We start from the raw sequence: 16,499 nt of genomic DNA, 5'->3' as shown, positions 1-16,499 counted from the left end.
CTGGATCGGGGACTGTCCCCTTCTGCCCACAGTAAGGTCCAGAACCAAGCTTGATGTCCCTCTGGCTGGCCATCACCTCCCTCTTGCTGGGTACCCTACCTCCTGTGATGTGCTCCACCGTCAGCCTCCTTGCCCCGGCACCGCGGCTCTTCCGCATCTCTGCCCCCGTCTGCTCTGGCTGGCCTGCCCCTCCGGGCCTGGGGTCAGAGAGCGAGGCCTCCCCCTCCCCCCGGCTCGCCCTGCCTGTGGGATGCTGGCGTGGCAGAGACGGGCACTGGCCCCGGGCTCACCGTCCCTCCCTCTGCCCAGCACGCTGCACGTGCTGTGACTCTTCTCCGAGTCACTGACCACAGTGCTGCCGGGTCCGGGCCAAGTGTCCCGGAGACACCCAGGCACCCCCCCCCCCCTCCCCGCCCCTCTGCATCCTTTGCGTCAGCGAGTTGCCCCTGCCCACGCCTCCGGGCCGTGTGTGGGACTGACCCCACGGTCCCCACACCCCCCCCCCCCCCCGGCTGCCTGGTGGCCCCGGCCTCACCTCCAGTCCCGGCCCCGGCTCCTCCTGGCGCTGGACGGCCCTCCAGGGAAGCCAGGCGCTCCCGAGCCGGGCTGGGACCGCCTGGCACAGGGCTCAGAGCGCTCACGAGGCTGGGCTTTGGCACGTTCCGTGACACGCGACTGGTGGCTGGCACCGGCTGGGGCCTCTGCCGCCCTGTCCCCATCCCCCTGCCGGGTCGTACCCCGGTCTTCCGCACACCCCGAGGGCCCCGCGCCCGGCTCTGCCCAGTCAGTGCCCAAATGGCTGTCATCCCGGGGTCTCAAAGCCCGGCTGCCCGCCCCCGTCCCCGGACGCAGCCTGGCTCAGCCGCCTGCCATCGGCTCCCGGCCCTGCCTCCCCGAAGAGCCCCCAAGTGCACGGAGCGGCCTGACCCTGCGCTGGACACTGCCAGGGCCATTTCTGCCACCTGCCCCCGCCCCCAGCCCCTCCTCTGAGGTGCTCCAGCCCCTGGGACTGAGTATCCTGGGGGCCCAGGGGGGCATGGCAGAACAGGAGCCGGGGCTGTCCCCCTGGACTGGCCCCCATTCAGTCTTGCCGTGACAGCTCCTGGCCGTGTGCCCCTTAATCCTGCAGACCCTCGCTGCCTGCCCGCCGGGCCTCGAACCCTCCCCGAGCCTCAGCTTCCTTATCCACACGGAGGGGCACGCGGGGCCGGGCTTGGGGTGGCCCGCTGGCTGAGTCGGGCGAGACCTGTCCTGGTGTCTGTCCCTGAGGACACGGGCGGGATCTGGGGGCTGTTGCAGGAGGGGAAACTGAGGCTGATCAGTGTGGCGTCTGACTTGGGGCTCCAAGCGCACAGGTGCTGCCGGCTGGTGCAGGGCACCCGGAGGGTCGAGAGGGAGTCTGCCCCGCTCAGAGGAGACGCGGCCCCACCCGCAGCCCCTCTCCTCTCCTGTCCCCCTCTCTTGGCCTCACTGGCCTTCCCTCCTTCCTTCTTGCCCGTTCCGGCCCCTCCCATCTCCCCGGTGAACAGCCGCAGGCGCTACACTGGCCGCCCCAGACCTCCTCCCAGACCTTCTGGCCCTTGGGGCCTCCTGCCCTCTGCCGCTTCATGAGGACGGCATGGGAGGGGATGGCATGGGAGGGGACGGCATGGGAGGGGACGGCGTGGGGCAGACTGTGTGGGGTGGACAGTGTGGAGCGGACAGCGTGGGAGGGGACAGCAGGTGGGGGACAGCCTGGTAAGGGATAGCATGAGGTGGACAGTGTGGGAGGGGACATATGGGAGGGAACAGCATGGGGCAGACAGCATGGGAGGAGATAGCATGGGAGAGACAATGTGAGAGGGGACAGTGTGGGAGGGGACAGCGTGGGAGGGGACAGCGTGGGGAGAGCAGTGTGGGGCAGACAGTGGGGGTGGACAGCATGGGACAGACAGCATGGGAGGGGACGGTATGAGAGAGACAATGTGAGAGAGGACAGTGTGGAGGGGACAGCATGGGGCAGACAGCATGGGAAGGGACAATAGAGGAGAGACAGTGTGGGAGGAGACAGGGTGGGACAGTGTGGGTGGATAGTGTTGGAGGGGACAGTGTGGAGAGTGTAGAACAGACAGCATGGGACAATGTGGGGCAGATAGCGGGGGTGCACAGCATGGGAGGGGACACATGGGAGGGGCAGCGCAGGAGGGGACACGTGGGAAGGGACACGTAGGAGAGACAATGTGGGAGGACACACATAGGAGGAGACACTTGGGAGGGGACACATGGGAGGGGCTGATGAGCCTCCACGACGCCTTCACCCCGTCCCCTGCCTCGTTCATCCTTTCCCTCTTTTTTGCTTTCGTTCGACCTCGCCCTCCTCTTGCCCACCATCCTGTCCCCATCCTCTCCCCTGTCCCATCCTGTCCTGTCCTTACTCTGTCCTGTCTCTGTCCTCTCTTGTCCTGTCCCCCTCTATCCCTCTCCTATGCCTGTCCTGTCCCATCCTGTCCTCTTTGCTTCCCTATCCTGTCCCTTCCTGTCCCCATCCTGTCCCCGTCCCCATCCTGTCCCCATCCCCATCACGTCTCCATCCCTGCACGCCCTCTTTATGCCTTCGTGGAGACCTCCTGCCCCTCACCCCCTCCTCCTTATCCCCTTCCCTGTCTCTCACCTCCTTTCTCTTTCCATGGCCTTGTCCCCACGCCTGCAGGGACACTCTCTAGAAGAGCCTCACGGCCCACGGGCACACGACGCCCTGGCCCCAGCCTCGTGTCAAACCCGCGTCCGGACCTCTCCCTTCCTGGGTGGGCAATGCCCCTCACAGCCACGCTCTCACCTTCCAGGGTGGGCCACCGCCAGATCCCACACTCTCCCTGCCCCCAGGGGCCCCCCAGGGCTACCCCCCCACCAGCTCCCACTTGCCCCTAGACACCTGTGTGCGTCGGCCCCCGGCCACCAACCTGTGCGGAGCCAGTCCGAGCTAGACGAGGCGCTCCTGGGAGCCGTGGCCTCTCCAGCCACCCCTCGGGGCCCACGAGCCACGGGGTGCCCTCTCGATGCTGCAGCAGGGGCGCGGGGAGGTGGCGAGCCCACAGGTGCCCGAGGCACCCAGGCTGCTGCTTGCTCGCCGCCCTGTCCCGCTCTGGTTCGAGGGACGGGACTGGAGCCTGGCCCGAACCTCAGTGCTCTGGGTTCTGGCCCTGACGTCCTGCCCAGGGGGCTGGGCCGCTCAGTCCCCACACCCCCGCGATGCCAGCTCGCTGGGGTTCCTGGGGCGGCTCTGGCCGACAGACCGCTTGGTCCCAGGGCAGCACCACCCACCAGACACCGGGGCTCTGCCAGGGCAAGGGCAGCCCCCTCCCATCTGGGGCCCTGGGTGGGCCTGAGGCAGCCACGCCTCTTTGGAACCTGGTTTGGAGGCCTGGCCTCCCCCCACCCATCGCCTCCTTGGGCCAGCCCCATCCCTTGCCCTGCTGGCCACACAGGGGTCCCCAGAGGCCTCCCGGGCCTGGCGTCCCCGGGGCGGGGGCCAGGCCTGAAGGTTGTCGGGGGTGGGGGGGAGGCGTGGGCACCGGGACTTGTGCCAGGCTCCTCCAGCCCGGAGAGCCTCCCCTGGGAGACTGGGAGCCCAAACGCCGATAAGGACGCCAGCAGGGTGACCCAGCCAGCCCCGTTGGGCTGTGCCAGCCAGGCCGCTGCCTCAGAAAGCCAGGCTCCCAAAGACTGTTAACCCGGGAAGGCAGCCCAGAATTCAGGAGGCCTGTGGAAGTGAGGGCGCCCAGGGTCCCCTTGCTGCCCCCCGGTCATCGCTAATGCGGGCCTGCCTGGCCCAAGGTGGGCCCGGGCAGAGCTTTAGATCCCCCGTCACCCCGGGGGCAACAGGAGGGAGCCACCTGCAAGGGGGATAGAGCTGGGCTGGGGGCTGCAGGAGGAGGGAGTGGTCCCGGCTGGCCCTGCCCCCCTGAAGCTTTGACAGCTGAGGAGGGCCCCCACGGCCGCAAGGACGGTGCCAAGCCGTGCCAAGGGTACGGGAGGGGCACGGGGACGAGTCCCCCTCCCCGGGCCCGTTTTTAGCCTGCTTAAACTGGATTCAATTTACACCCACCCCAGCCGGCTCCCCGCATGCGCCTCTGGAGCTTGTCACCGCGAGGGGCACCGCCTCCGACGCCCCCCTTCCCACCCCGCACCCAGGAGGTCCGTGGCGAAGGATTTTGGTGAAGCGCGGGGCCCGGGGGGGCAGGCTCCCCCACGCCCCGGGTGGCCTGGGGGGAGTCACTAGCCTCTCTGCGCCTGGTTTTCTGTCGGTCAAACGAGGACAACGGTCGTCTGCCCAGGCTTCGGGGAGTCACGGCCGAGACGCAGGAGACACTAATCTCAGTGAGGGCAGCGGGGATGCCGCCGGCCGCCCGGCCTCTCGGGTCCACGCGTGGGGGTGTAAGCCCGGCCGTGGCTGGGCCTGGAAGCCGTGCGGTCCGTGTGCCTCCGTGAGCGTCCCCGTGTGCGGTGTGCGACTGGCTCGCCGGGGTGCGACAGATGCCCCCACGTTATTCTTTGGGAGACGCTCTCGCCTGCTCTCCACCCCGCCCCCCACGCCCCCCACGAGGGGGCCCAAAGGGCCGCTTCCTTCTGTCTCTGACCCACTGGCCTCTGCAGGCCCACCTTCCCCGGTCCAGGTCCTCTGGGGGCTCCGGGCCCGCGCACCGGCCTGGCCCCCACTCTCGGCTGAGCTGTGCCACACCTGCCGTGCCCCATCGGTGCCTCCAGGGTGTCCCCTGCTCACCCAGGACAGCAGCTTGACGCTGGGTTTCAGAACGGAGCCACGGTTACCACCGGACAGGTGTTTGTGGCCCACGTCCTCCTGCGACGAGGGACGTGTGCCCAGCCCGCGTCGGGGCTCCTTCTGTCATCCCCAATGTACGGTACAACTGCCCTCTTGGGCCTCAGTTTCCCCACTTGTTAAGCAGTGCTGGTGAGCCCCGGGGCTTGACCCCCGGTGCCCCTTGGTCCTCTGGCCACAGAAGTTTCTGGATGGGGACAGCAGCAGTGACCCCTGGACGGCCACATCCCAGCTGGGCAGGGAGGAGGAGGCCCACCTGAGACGCATGGTCCTGCATGAGGGTCCCCTGGTCAGCCGCTCAGGGGGGGGCCCGGCAGAGCCAGAAAAGAACACACGCGAAGCCTGGCAGCTGACTCGTGGGGTCCACCTTATGAGTGGGAGGGGGGAGCGGGTGGCTGCAAGGGAGCGTGTCCTGACCCTGGAGCAGGGGGCCCTGGAGCCATGCCTGTGTGGGGCCGGGAGAGAGCCATCACTCAGGGTCTGAGGGACCCGACTGTCCCGAGCTGGAGGGGTGCCGGCTGCTCTCAGCCGACCCGCACCCCTTGTCCCTCCTCCTTCCCGGAGTCAGGGCTTGGGTGGAGCTGGGAGTGCTGAGATGCCTGTCTCTCCCTCCAGGAGCTTGCAGTCTGCCCAGCGCGCCCCATGCCGTCAAAGGAGAAGCCAAGGCAGGCTGCATGGAGGAGGCAGCATTTCAGCTAGGCCTTAGACGCCTGGAAGGGTAGAGGAGGAGGAAGGACATTGCAGGTGGCTCAGAGTGAGGCCACGAGAGGCCCGTGGCATGGAGCAGGGGCTCTGAGCCCACCTCTGGCCCTTTGCCTCTGCTCTCTCTCTCGTCCTCTTCGGGGTAGGTACCAGCAGACCACTACTTTACAAAGGGGGAAACTGAGGTCCAGGGAGGACAGGGTCCCGGACCAAAGCCCTACGATGCAGGAGCCAGGATTTCAGCTGGGGAAAATCTGCCTCTGAGGCCCAAGCACTCACCGCGGCCCTGTGGCACCTCCCACGCAGGGCTGGTGCGCTACGGGGGGTGGTGAGTGTGGCCGCAAAGTCCGGCTCCCTCGTCTGTAAGGCAAGGGGTCACAGGGTGGTCCCCAGGGGCCGGCGGGAGCACATCGAGGCCTCGGAAGCGGTGCTGGAGACCCGCTTCTTGCCCTGGGAGCGGCGGGCCGGGGCGGAGGCCCCAGGGCCAGGAGAAGGTCTCTGGGGAGACCGCGGCCCGGCCGAGGCCAGGCGGGTGTGCAGGTGGGAGAGAAGGAGGGCGCGTGGCCGGCGGAGCCGAACTAACAGCGGCCGGCGCACGTGCGCACGGCCCACACCCTGCCCACGGCGCCCCGGTCCTGCCCGCCCTGCCCCAGCCCGGGGCCGGAGGGCACCTACCTCACGAGGTTCTCCAGGCCCCTTTTGCTGGAACTTCTCCTCAGGAGGGCAGAGCCACTCATGCCTCCGGCCCGGCGACCTGGCCTGACCCCAGCCCTGGGGACGCGGCTGCTCCTTCTTCAAAGGCTGCCGGCCTCTGTCTGCTGCCCTCCCCCTGCTCCTCCTCCTCCACCGGGACCCCTCTCCCCCCTTCCTCTCTTCTTTCTCTCTCCCGTCCCCTCCTTTGCTCCCTCGTCCCCTGTCCCTGTCCCTGGATCCGAGCTGTCGCTCCCTCTGTCTGGCTGTCTGGTCTCTCTGCCTCTGACGCCCCCTCCCACGTCTGCTCTCCCCCTCTGCCTGTCTGTGACCTGTGTCTCTCCACCGGGGGGGGGGGGGGGTCTCCGGGGCTGGCTCCCTGCTGGCTGTCCCCGGGGGGCCGGGTGCCCCTGTCCCCCCCCCTCCCCCCCCCCCCCCAGTCTGTGCGGCCTCACGCGCTCTGTGGGTCTCCCCTTCAGGACGCCTAGCAGCCGTTTCCCTTTTGTTCCCCCCAGCCCCCTTCTCCCCCCTCGGCCTCCTCCCCCTCCCCCTCCCCCTCCTTCCGAGACTAGTAAAAATGTCAGAGAGAAAACCCTCCAGCCCAGCAGCTCCGGGGCTTAGCGGGACCTCAGCGGCCTGTGATGGGCATCCTGTCCCCTCAGTCACCTTGGCGGCCGCCGCCCTCACTCACTCTCCAGCCCCCTGCAGCTCATCCCTGCTACCCTCAGGGTATCTCCCCCCTCCCCCCTCCCCCCTCCACATCTGCCTCTCCATCCCTCCCTGCCTCTCTCCTCGTCCTGGGCCTGGCCTGGCCAGCCCACTGGTCCTCTCCTTTATGGACGTCTTGGATCAAGCCCCCCTGGCCTGCCCCAGCTGGCCTGGGCTCTCGGCTCCTTCCTCGCCAGCCCCCCCCCCCATCCCTCCCTGCTCCCACACTCAGCCCCTGTCTCCTCTCCTCTCCCTCTGTGGCTCTCTCTGCCCCTATCTCTGTTTCTCTCCCTCCCCCTCCCTCCCTCCCCCTCCCTTCCTCTCCCCTCCCTTCCTCTTCTCCCTCTCTCCCCTCCCTCCCTCCCCCTCCCTCCCTCCCCTCCCTCCTGGTTCTCCAGTTTTCCCCTTGTTTATGCCCAGCTCTCTGCTCCACTTATCACCTCGAGGGGGGAATCCTCTCAGCTCCCCAAATGGGGAGCCCCTGCCCGCCCCGGCCCCTGCCCGACTACCCCGGGAGCTCAGAGCAGGGAGACCCCAGAGGCAGAGACAAACACGGCCAGCCCCGTGCGATACCAGAGAGCACGCCCCCAGGGTGGCCGGTGGGCACAAGGTCAGTGCGGTGCCCTGGCCAGCAGGCCCCCTGCCCCCGTGTGCTGGCCAAGGCCCGGGAGGTGCAGCCCAGCCCACTGTTCCTCTGGTTGGGCTTAGTCGCCGTGACTCACTAGAGAATGCTCGCGGGCGAGTGACCGGACAAGGCGGGAACTGGACTCATGTCGGCGGGGCGTCGCTGAGCCCAGCTCAGTGCCCAGCGGTCTTACATCCAGCGGCTCGCCCGGCTCACCAGCCCTCACGGCCGCTCTGGGAGGCAGACGCCAACGCACCCAGGTCCCGCGTGGGGAAACCGAGGCACAGACCGGTGTTCGAGGTCTCCGAACTGGGACCGGAGAGCCAGAACCACGACCCGGTCTGCTGACCGCCTGTCCCTGCCGCCCTCTGTCCCCGCAGCACAGTGGCATGGCCCCTCTCACCTCCCCAGCTAGCCTGACCTCGTGCCAGCCCGGGTCCCCAGCTAGCCTGACCTCGTGCCGGCCCGGGTCCCCAGCTAGCCTGACCTTGTGCTGGCGCGGGTGGCCAGGACTGAGACCACCCGGGGGATGTGTGACCGGACAGAGGCGAGGCTACGATCAGATGGGCGAGCGGCGCACACGCGAGCGAGTCACTGTGAGGGCAGTGAGTGTTGGAGGGGCAGCCCCGTGGGCCCACAGCTCAGGTCCGCAGTGACTCAGGGGGTGGCTGGCCAGCGCAGACTTCGTGGGGGTCATGAAGTCTGGCTCCTTCCGCCCTCCACAGGCTAGTCCCGTGGCCAGTCCTGGAGGGGCACCCGCAGCTCTCCCCTCCCACAACCCCGGGGAAGCCAGAGAACGCGGGTGTTGTGCCCATGACCCATCCCCAGCATCCTGCCAGAGCTGTCCACACCTCAAGCTTCTAGCAGAGCACGGAAAAGGGATGGGGAGCAAGGCCGCAGGGTCGGTCCTCAGGCTGAGCCAGATCACCCAGGGAGAGTGAGCCCGAGCCTCTTTTCCATCTCAACCTGCGCATTCCCCCACCTCCCACCCCCGCCTCCTGTTCTCGGTTCTGGAATCCCAGTCACAGACAGCCAGGAAGGGAATGTGCCAAGGTATAGTTTGGTTCAAAAGAAGGAAAAATATTCCCATGAGGAGAAGGCTGCCTCGGATGTCAGGAGTTCTCTGTCACTAAGAACTTAAAATAGAATTACGTGATTATCTGTCAGAAATGCCGGTGGGTGGGAGGTGGCAAAAAATAGCTCTTTAAATGCAGCAGCCGGCATTCGTAGCTTTATAACTGGAGCATGTCCTAATAGGAACAACAGGGCAGAGTATTTGACGTCAACTTTCCTGTGGTTTCCCCATGCATCCAGTCATCTACCACTCATCTGTCATCCACCCACCCACCCATCCACCCTCCATTCATCCATTCGCCCATTCATCATCTATCCATCCTCCTTCCATTCATTTACCCATCTATCAATCATCCATCTATCATCCATCCACCCACCTACCCATCCATCCATCCACCATCCATCCTGCATGCATTATCCATCCATCTACCTTCTATCCGTCCATTCACCCATCCATTCATCATTCATTACCCATCCATTCACCCACCTACCCATCCATCCCACCATCCATCCTGCATCCATTCACTCATTCACCCATCCATCCATCATCCATCATCCATCCATCCATCCATCCATCTATCCATCCACCCATCCATCCTCCATCCATTCACCCACCCACCCATCCATCCCACCATCCATTCTCCAACCATTATCCATCCATCTTCCACCCTCCATCTGTCCATCCACCCATCCACTCATCTACCCACCACTCATCCATCCATCCATCCACTCATCCATTCATCCATCCAACTATTTACCCTCCATCCATCCACTATTCATCCATCCATCATCCACCCATCCTCTCTATATAGTTATTTTTTCCCCATAGATCATTATTAGCACATCAACTTCTCAGGATATCTATATATTCATTTACCCATATAAGAACAAGATATCCTTCCATCAATCCATTCAATCATTTATCAATACATATATATCTGTGTCTATTCATCTTTCTTTACATTTCTCCATTGAGCGAGTATCTATCCATCTAACCATCCACCCACTCATCCACCCCTCCATTCATCCATCCACTCCCTCTACACACACACACATCCATCCATCTATTTATCTAAATGTCATAATACATATAAAACACTTAGAAGAAGCATCCATCCACTTGGAGCATGATAACCACTCATATAGATAGTTACCTATGTGTTCAACTGTCAATTTTATATCTATTTGCCTAGCTACCCAACCAGTGAACTATCTGTTCATTCTTTAATATATCCTCTATCTCTCCAAATATTTTTCTGTCCTCACTTTCATTCATATCTCCAAAGTATTTACTATTAATCAATCTCATTCATACACTCACTCATATATATGTCCATCCATCTTCCCATATAGCAGGTCATGTATACGTGCGTAAACACATATCTGTTTATCTTTCCATATATGTGTTTGCCAATTACTTTGACCATTAAGCCATCCAAATGAGTTAATACTTAAAATAGTTGCTGCAACCTGGTAAACCTCCAAAAAAAGTTACTATTACTTTCATCCGTACTATCACTCATCCATATTTCATCTAAGCCACCATCCATGTATTCATACCTCCAATTATCCTCAAAGATTTGTTCAATCTATTCATATAATTTTCAACACTTACTGTATTCACTTTTTAGGTACTGGGGATTTAGCATTAACAAAGTCCCTGTTCTCACAGGGTGACATTTTAGCTAGAACAACAACAACTAAAACAAACAAGTATATATTGTAATATATCAAATGATGGTAAATGCTATAGAAAATATAATTCAGGGTGGGAGGATATGGAGTTCTGGAGGATATATGATAGTCAAAGAAAACCCCTTCGGAAGGAATAAGCTTTTCCTTATTTGAAAAGAGACTTGAGAAATATTAGCGTCAGCTATATACATTGGTGGGAGAAAGTGTCCTAGAAAGAGAGAACAGTGAGTGAAAACCTCCTGATTCAGGTGCATCTGTTCATCAGTCTATCTCTTCAATAGTTTATCTAGCTTATCCACCCAACCACATGTCTATTTACTCACTGTCTGTCTTTCCATTCATCTACTATTTCCTATTTTTGCCAATCTGTCCATTGGATTGATTCTACTTATTTTTTTAATTAGAATGTTTTTGAATGTTTCTTTGTTTTTGAGAGAGAGAGAAAGACAGGGCACGAGTGGAAGAGGGACAGAGAGAGAGGGAGATACAGAATTTGAAGGAGGCTCCAGGCTCTGAGCTGTCAGCACAGAGCCCAATGCAGGGCTTGAACCCAAAAACCGTGAGATCATGACCTAAGCCAAAGTCGGATGCTCATCCAACTGAGCCACCCAGGCGCCCCTCCATTAGATTGATTTTAGATCAATGGATCAATTTTGTCCATTGATTTTAGATCTGTCCATCTAAAACTCTATCCATTATCCATCCATATGTCTTTTATTATTATTTTTATCATTATTATTTTATTATTGATGTTTTAGTTAATATACAATGCAATATTGATTTTAGAAGTAGAATTCAGTAATTCATCATTTATATACAATTCCGAGTGCTCATCGCAACAAGTTCCTTCTTTTTTAAAAAATTTTTAAAAATCTTTATTTTTGAGAGAGAGAGACAGCATGTGAGGGGAGGAGGAGCAGAGAGAGAGGGAGACACAGAATCTGAAGCAGGCTCCAGGCTCTGAGCTGTCAGCACAGAGCCTGACGCGGGGCTCGAACTCATGAACTGTGAGATCATAACCTGAGCCGAAGTTGGACACTCAACCGACTGAGCCATCCAGGCGCCCCACAAGTTCCTTCTTAATACACATTATCCCTCTAACCTACCTCCCACCCACCTGCCTCCATCAGTCCTCAGTTTGTTCTCTATCATTAAAAGTCTTCTGTGGTTGGTTTCCCTTTCATCCATATGTCTTCATAACCTTCTTTTAGTCTACCAATGAGCTATCTGTCAACATGCCATCCAATTACCCACGAGCTTATCCATACTTCCATTCCATGTGTCCATTCACCAATCCATCCATCCATCCATCCATCCATTTACCCACCCACCCACCCACCTATCCATCCATCCATCTTCCATACCTACATACATCTATCCACACATCCATCTACCCATCCATCATCTATCCACTCATCCATCATCCATTCACACAGCTATCCCTCTGTCCATTCAACCATCATTCATCACCCACCCACCCACCCATCCATTATTCATCATCCATCCACCCGCCCATCATCTACCTACACATCCATCCATCTGTCCATCCATCCATCTGTCCATCTATCCACCCATCCATAATCTGTCTACACAAACATCTATCTGTCCATCCATCCATTCATCATCCATCAATTCATTATCCACCCATCGACTCACCCACCCATCCATCTATCCACCCACCATCCATCCATCCCTTATCCATCTATCCATCATTCATCTATCCATTCATCCTCCCACCATCTATCCGTCCACCCATCCATCTACCCCTTCATCCATCCATTCCTCCATTATCCATCATCCATCCATCCATTCAACTGTTCCTAATTCCTACCTTTCTTCACCCACTTTTCCTTTCATTCAGACTTTTCTCCATCATTAAGTCTTTTAGTTTCTTTTTTTCTTTTTTCTGTGACTAAGACATGGCTCATAAGCTTGTAGTCCAAGAAGATAAAAGAGAAGACTCTCATGGCCCGGTAGGCTGAGTGCCAAAATAGAGCTTAAATAAGGACCAGAGAAGTAGGAATGTGTCCTCAACACACACACGCTCACAGAGTGGTATACCAATGAAAGATGCAATAGGCACCCAGGTGGGGGTGGGGAGAAGGGGTAAGAGGGTGACCTCATGGCTCCTAGTGGCCCTGGATAGAGAAATGTCTCTGGTTTACATTGGAGGCAGCCTCCAAATGCCCTGAGCCCTCATCTGTCTTATGTGGGCCTCAGCCCAGCAGAGAGAGAAGAGCCAGGGAGGTGGGTGTAGTAAGAAAGCTGGGACTGGGTTGGGAGTGAGACCAAGGGAAAGACTGAAGGTTTCTTTCTAGGTTCCTCCAGAAACAACTGGCTAGATCCATCTGTCCTGAGTCCCACTTCTCTCCTGAGAGGTGGTACCTGGGGGAGGATGAGAAGGCAGCCTTGGGTTACCTTGGCAGCAAAACTATAAAAATAACGAGTTATGCCCAGGAAGGGGGACAGACGCCTATGGAGTGCGGGGCTGTGCTCCTCCCTGGGAGCAGGAAGGAGCAGCATCTGAGGTCCCATCTGCCTCAGTGACTGTCCCCCTCTCCTCCCACACAGTCCATGTGGCAGCTGAGGAAGCCGAGGCTCTGGGGGGTGGGGGAACTGGTGCAGAACTTGCCATCCCCTCCCCCCACACACTGCTACTGTTACACCCCACCTCTGCTGGCTGTCCCTGCTGCCTTCTGAACAACAATACAGCTGCCCCTGTGGCAGGCTCCAAGGTCCGAGTCCCTCCTACTCTTGCTGGGGGGAGGTGGGTGCCTCGGAGGGGGTTATAGGCAGGCTCTGGGTTCCCAGACAGTCCCTCCCTGCCAGCCAGTAGGACTAGACAGTGGTCCCTCCACCACCCCACCAGCTCCCAACTTGGCAGCTTGGAGGCAGTTAGCTGATGGAGTTTGGACAGGGCTGCCCCCCCCAAGAAAGGGTGAGGGGCTTTCCTCCCCACCTCCTGCCCCCCACTTCTTAATGGCCTGTGTCCGGCACCACAAGGCTCTGCTGGCCAACAGGGTTAGGAGGCCTGATTTCCAATATTCCCTCAGCTCCTATCCGCCCCACACCCCACATAGACCCCCAGCCCCCCTGTCCAGGCTCATGGGGTGGGGGCAGGGGCGGGACGGGGCTGGCCTGTGGCTATGTACTCCTACCCCTAGGAAGGTTTGAGAACTCCCTTTGCTGGTTGCCCTGGATCCCCAATATCCGAGAAGATTTTAGGAGCCCCTGGAAAGAGGCTTCCCTGAGATGAACTGGCTGTGGGCCCTGGGAGCGACGCCTCTCGAAAAAATCAGCTTGTTCTGATAGGGCCAAGTCCCATTTCTGCCTTTGGGGAGGTCTCTGGAGGTGACTTTTCAGCTATGCCTTATTCTGGATGGGCCTCAGGGAGCACCGGCCTCACCCCTACGGGAACCCGCTGGGAGCAGAGCCATCAGGCAGCCCTGTGTGGGGTTATTGAGCACCTCTGAGAGGCAGCCCAGATACCCTGGGCCCCCTGGGCCTGCACCCCAACCTTGAGCCAGAGCAGGTCCCAGAGCAGGTTGTTAGGACACACACCTCCAAGCTGGGGTCAGCCAGTGTCCCTCCAGGTTTGGGACAGTGTCTGTTGGCAGTTCATTCGGCCCTTAAAGCCTTGGTTTCTCCCCGTCAAGTGCCTCACTGGCTAACGGGAACCTCTGTTTGAAGAGCTTGGTGAAGGCTGGAACATGGGGAAACTGAGGCCTCAGGGGTGGGGCTTACTTGTTCCAGAAAGAGCCATACCTCTGGGACCCTGTGCCCCTCCTCCTGCTCCTCCCCCTGCACTGGGGGCTCAGACCCCAGGAGAGCAAAGCTCAAGCCCTCAGCCTCACTGCTGGGACCCTCATCTTCCCAACTGAGGGCCCACCCACCACTCTGGCAACCTCTGAGGGAGACTGAGGCAGAGGCGAGCTAGTGGGGTCATGCAGGCCAGCCACCACACGGAACTACAGTGTCACCCTGTCTGGGGCCTGCCTTATTCTGGTCCCTGAGACCCTCCTGGTGCTGCCCCTGTGTGCCTCCAGCATTGTTTGTATGAGGAGGCAGATGGGGACCAGGGAGGGGGCCAGGATGCAGGAGAGGATTTCCGACTTCCTGAATCAGCAGCGGCGGGGGGGGGGGGGGGCTGCAATGTCCCCAAGTATGGTGTGGTGTCCTCTCCCTGTCCCCCACCTAGGGAAAGAATGTGACAGGGCCCAGAGGGAAGGCAAGAGGAAGCCAGTGACCTCCGCCAGCCCAGGCACGGGAGAAGGCATCCATCATCTGGGCTGAGCTCAGCCTCCCCCTCCCTGGGAAATTTCCGGGCGCCGGAGACCCCTGACCCGGAGGGAGGAGGAGAGGGGGCCCACCTGGGAGTCTAAGGCCTGACCCAGCTCTGACTGCAGTCCTCAGGTCTGGAGCCTGGGCAGGGCTGGGAAGGAGCCCTGGGGAGCCACACCCAGGGCACCCACCCGCAGCCCACCGCCAAGGCCAGCACCTGCTTCCACTCTCCCTCCTTCACGGCCTGGGGCGCTGCCTGCTGCCCCAGAGCCGTGCGCCCCGGCTCTGCCAGGTGGTGTCCAGCCCTGCTGGGAGGGCGAGGGGTGAAGGACCACCAGGGGGTCTGGCTGTGTGTGGGGTCCTGACCCGTGGGGTGCTGCCCCTCCAGGGCCACAGACCCCTCCCACCCTGGCTCCCTTAGGGAGTCAGGAGGATGAAGTCCAGGGTGTCCACAGCCCCCAGGCTAGCTCAGCTCCCTCCTTCAGACGCCAGCCACCCATAGCCCGAGGGGACTTGTGGCCTCTTTCCTGAAGACCCTGGGGTCCAAAGAGCAAGGCCAAGGGCTTCTGCAGGGACAGATAGCCCAGAAGGGGACTCTGCCCAGGGTGGCCCCGAAGGTGGTCCCTGCCCTCTCTTAGGTCTCTGCCCTGCCTCTTAGCTCCACACATGGAGAAGTACTGGGGCAGCATCCCTGAATCACCAGGAGCCATGCCCTGCCTGCGGGGCAGCGGGGGTCAGGAGCCCAGGGGGCAGGGAAACAGCGGCTTACCCAAACCTGGCCCCCAACAGGGTCCTCAGGGCCAGAGCTGCCCAATCAGTCGGGGGCGGGGGTTGGTGCTTAGGACCAGGGCTCCCAGTCAGGACTAGGGCCCCAGGACGGGACCAGGGTCCCAGGATGGGACCAGGGCTCCCAGAATAGGGCCAGGATCCAGGATAGGACCAGGGCTCCAGGATAGAACCAGGCTTTCCAGGATAGGATCATGGTTCCCAGGACAGGACCAGGGCTCCAGGACAGGACCAGGGTTCCCAAGGTAGGATCAGGTCTCCCAGGACAGAAATGCGCTTCCAGGATAGGACCAGGACTCCAGGACTGACCAGGGCTCCAGGACAGGAGCAGGGCTCAAGGACAGGACCAAGGCTCCAGGACAGGACCAGGGCTCCAGGACAGGACCAAGGCTCTAGGACAGGACCAGGGCTCCAGGACAGGACCAGGGTTCCCAAGGTAGGATCAGGGCTCCCAGGACAGAAACAGGCCTCCAGGACAGGACCAAGGCTCCCAAGACAAGACCAGGGCTCCAGGACAGGACCAGAGCTCCAGGACAGGACCAAGGCTCCCAGGACAGAACCAGGGCTCTAGGACAGGACCAGGACTCCAAGACAGGACCAGGGATCCTGGACAGGACCAGGTCTCCAGGACAGGACCAGGGTTCCCAAGGTAGGATCAGGGCTCCCAGGACAGAAATAGGCCTCCAGGACAGGACCAAGGCTCCCAAGACAAGACCAGGGCTCCAGGACAGGACCAAGACTCCAGGACAGGTCCAGGGCTCCAGGACAGGACCAGGACTCCAAGACAGGACCAGGGATCCTGGACAGGACCAGGTCTCCAGGACAGGACCAGGGTTCCCAAGGTAGGATCATGGCTCCCAGGACAGAAATAGGCCTCCAGGAAAGGACCAGGACTCCAGGACAGGACCAAGGTTCCCAGGACAGAACCAGGGCTCCAGGATAGGACCAGGGCTCCAGGATAGGACCAAGGCTCCAGGACAGGACCAGGGCTCCAGGACAGGACCAAGGTTCCCAGGACAGAACCAGGGCTCCAGGACAGGACCAAGGTTCCCAGGACAGAATCAGGGCTCCAGGACAGGACCAGGGTTCCCAAGGTAGGATCAGGGCTCCCAGGACAGAAAC

The 16,499-nt window shown here is 60.3% G+C and overlaps 1 protein-coding gene across 4 annotated transcripts in view; it reads right to left on the bottom strand.

The window, feature by feature from the left end:
• Positions 1–16,499, bottom strand: part of LSP1 (lymphocyte specific protein 1) — a 43,076-nt gene that overhangs the window by 19,457 nt on the left and 7,120 nt on the right. The window contains exon 1 of one of the 4 annotated variants that reach the window (XM_078433841.2): positions 6,194–6,655. The exons of the other annotated variants lie outside the window; for them this stretch is intronic. Coding sequence (XP_078289967.2) covers positions 6,194–6,255 — 62 coding nt within the window. The 5' untranslated portion in view covers positions 6,256–6,655. Of the gene's footprint in view, positions 1–6,193; positions 6,656–16,499 lie in introns of those variants that run through there. 4 annotated transcript variants of the gene reach the window in all.

This window comes from Panthera onca, chromosome D1 (assembly GCF_046562875.1).
Source record: "Panthera onca isolate mPanOnc1 chromosome D1, mPanOnc1 haplotype 2, whole genome shotgun sequence".
In the NCBI taxonomy this organism is placed as follows: domain Eukaryota; kingdom Metazoa; phylum Chordata; class Mammalia; order Carnivora; family Felidae; genus Panthera; species Panthera onca.
Note: the sequence above shows the minus strand (reverse complement) of the source record. Positions and strands in the feature narration are given on the sequence as shown.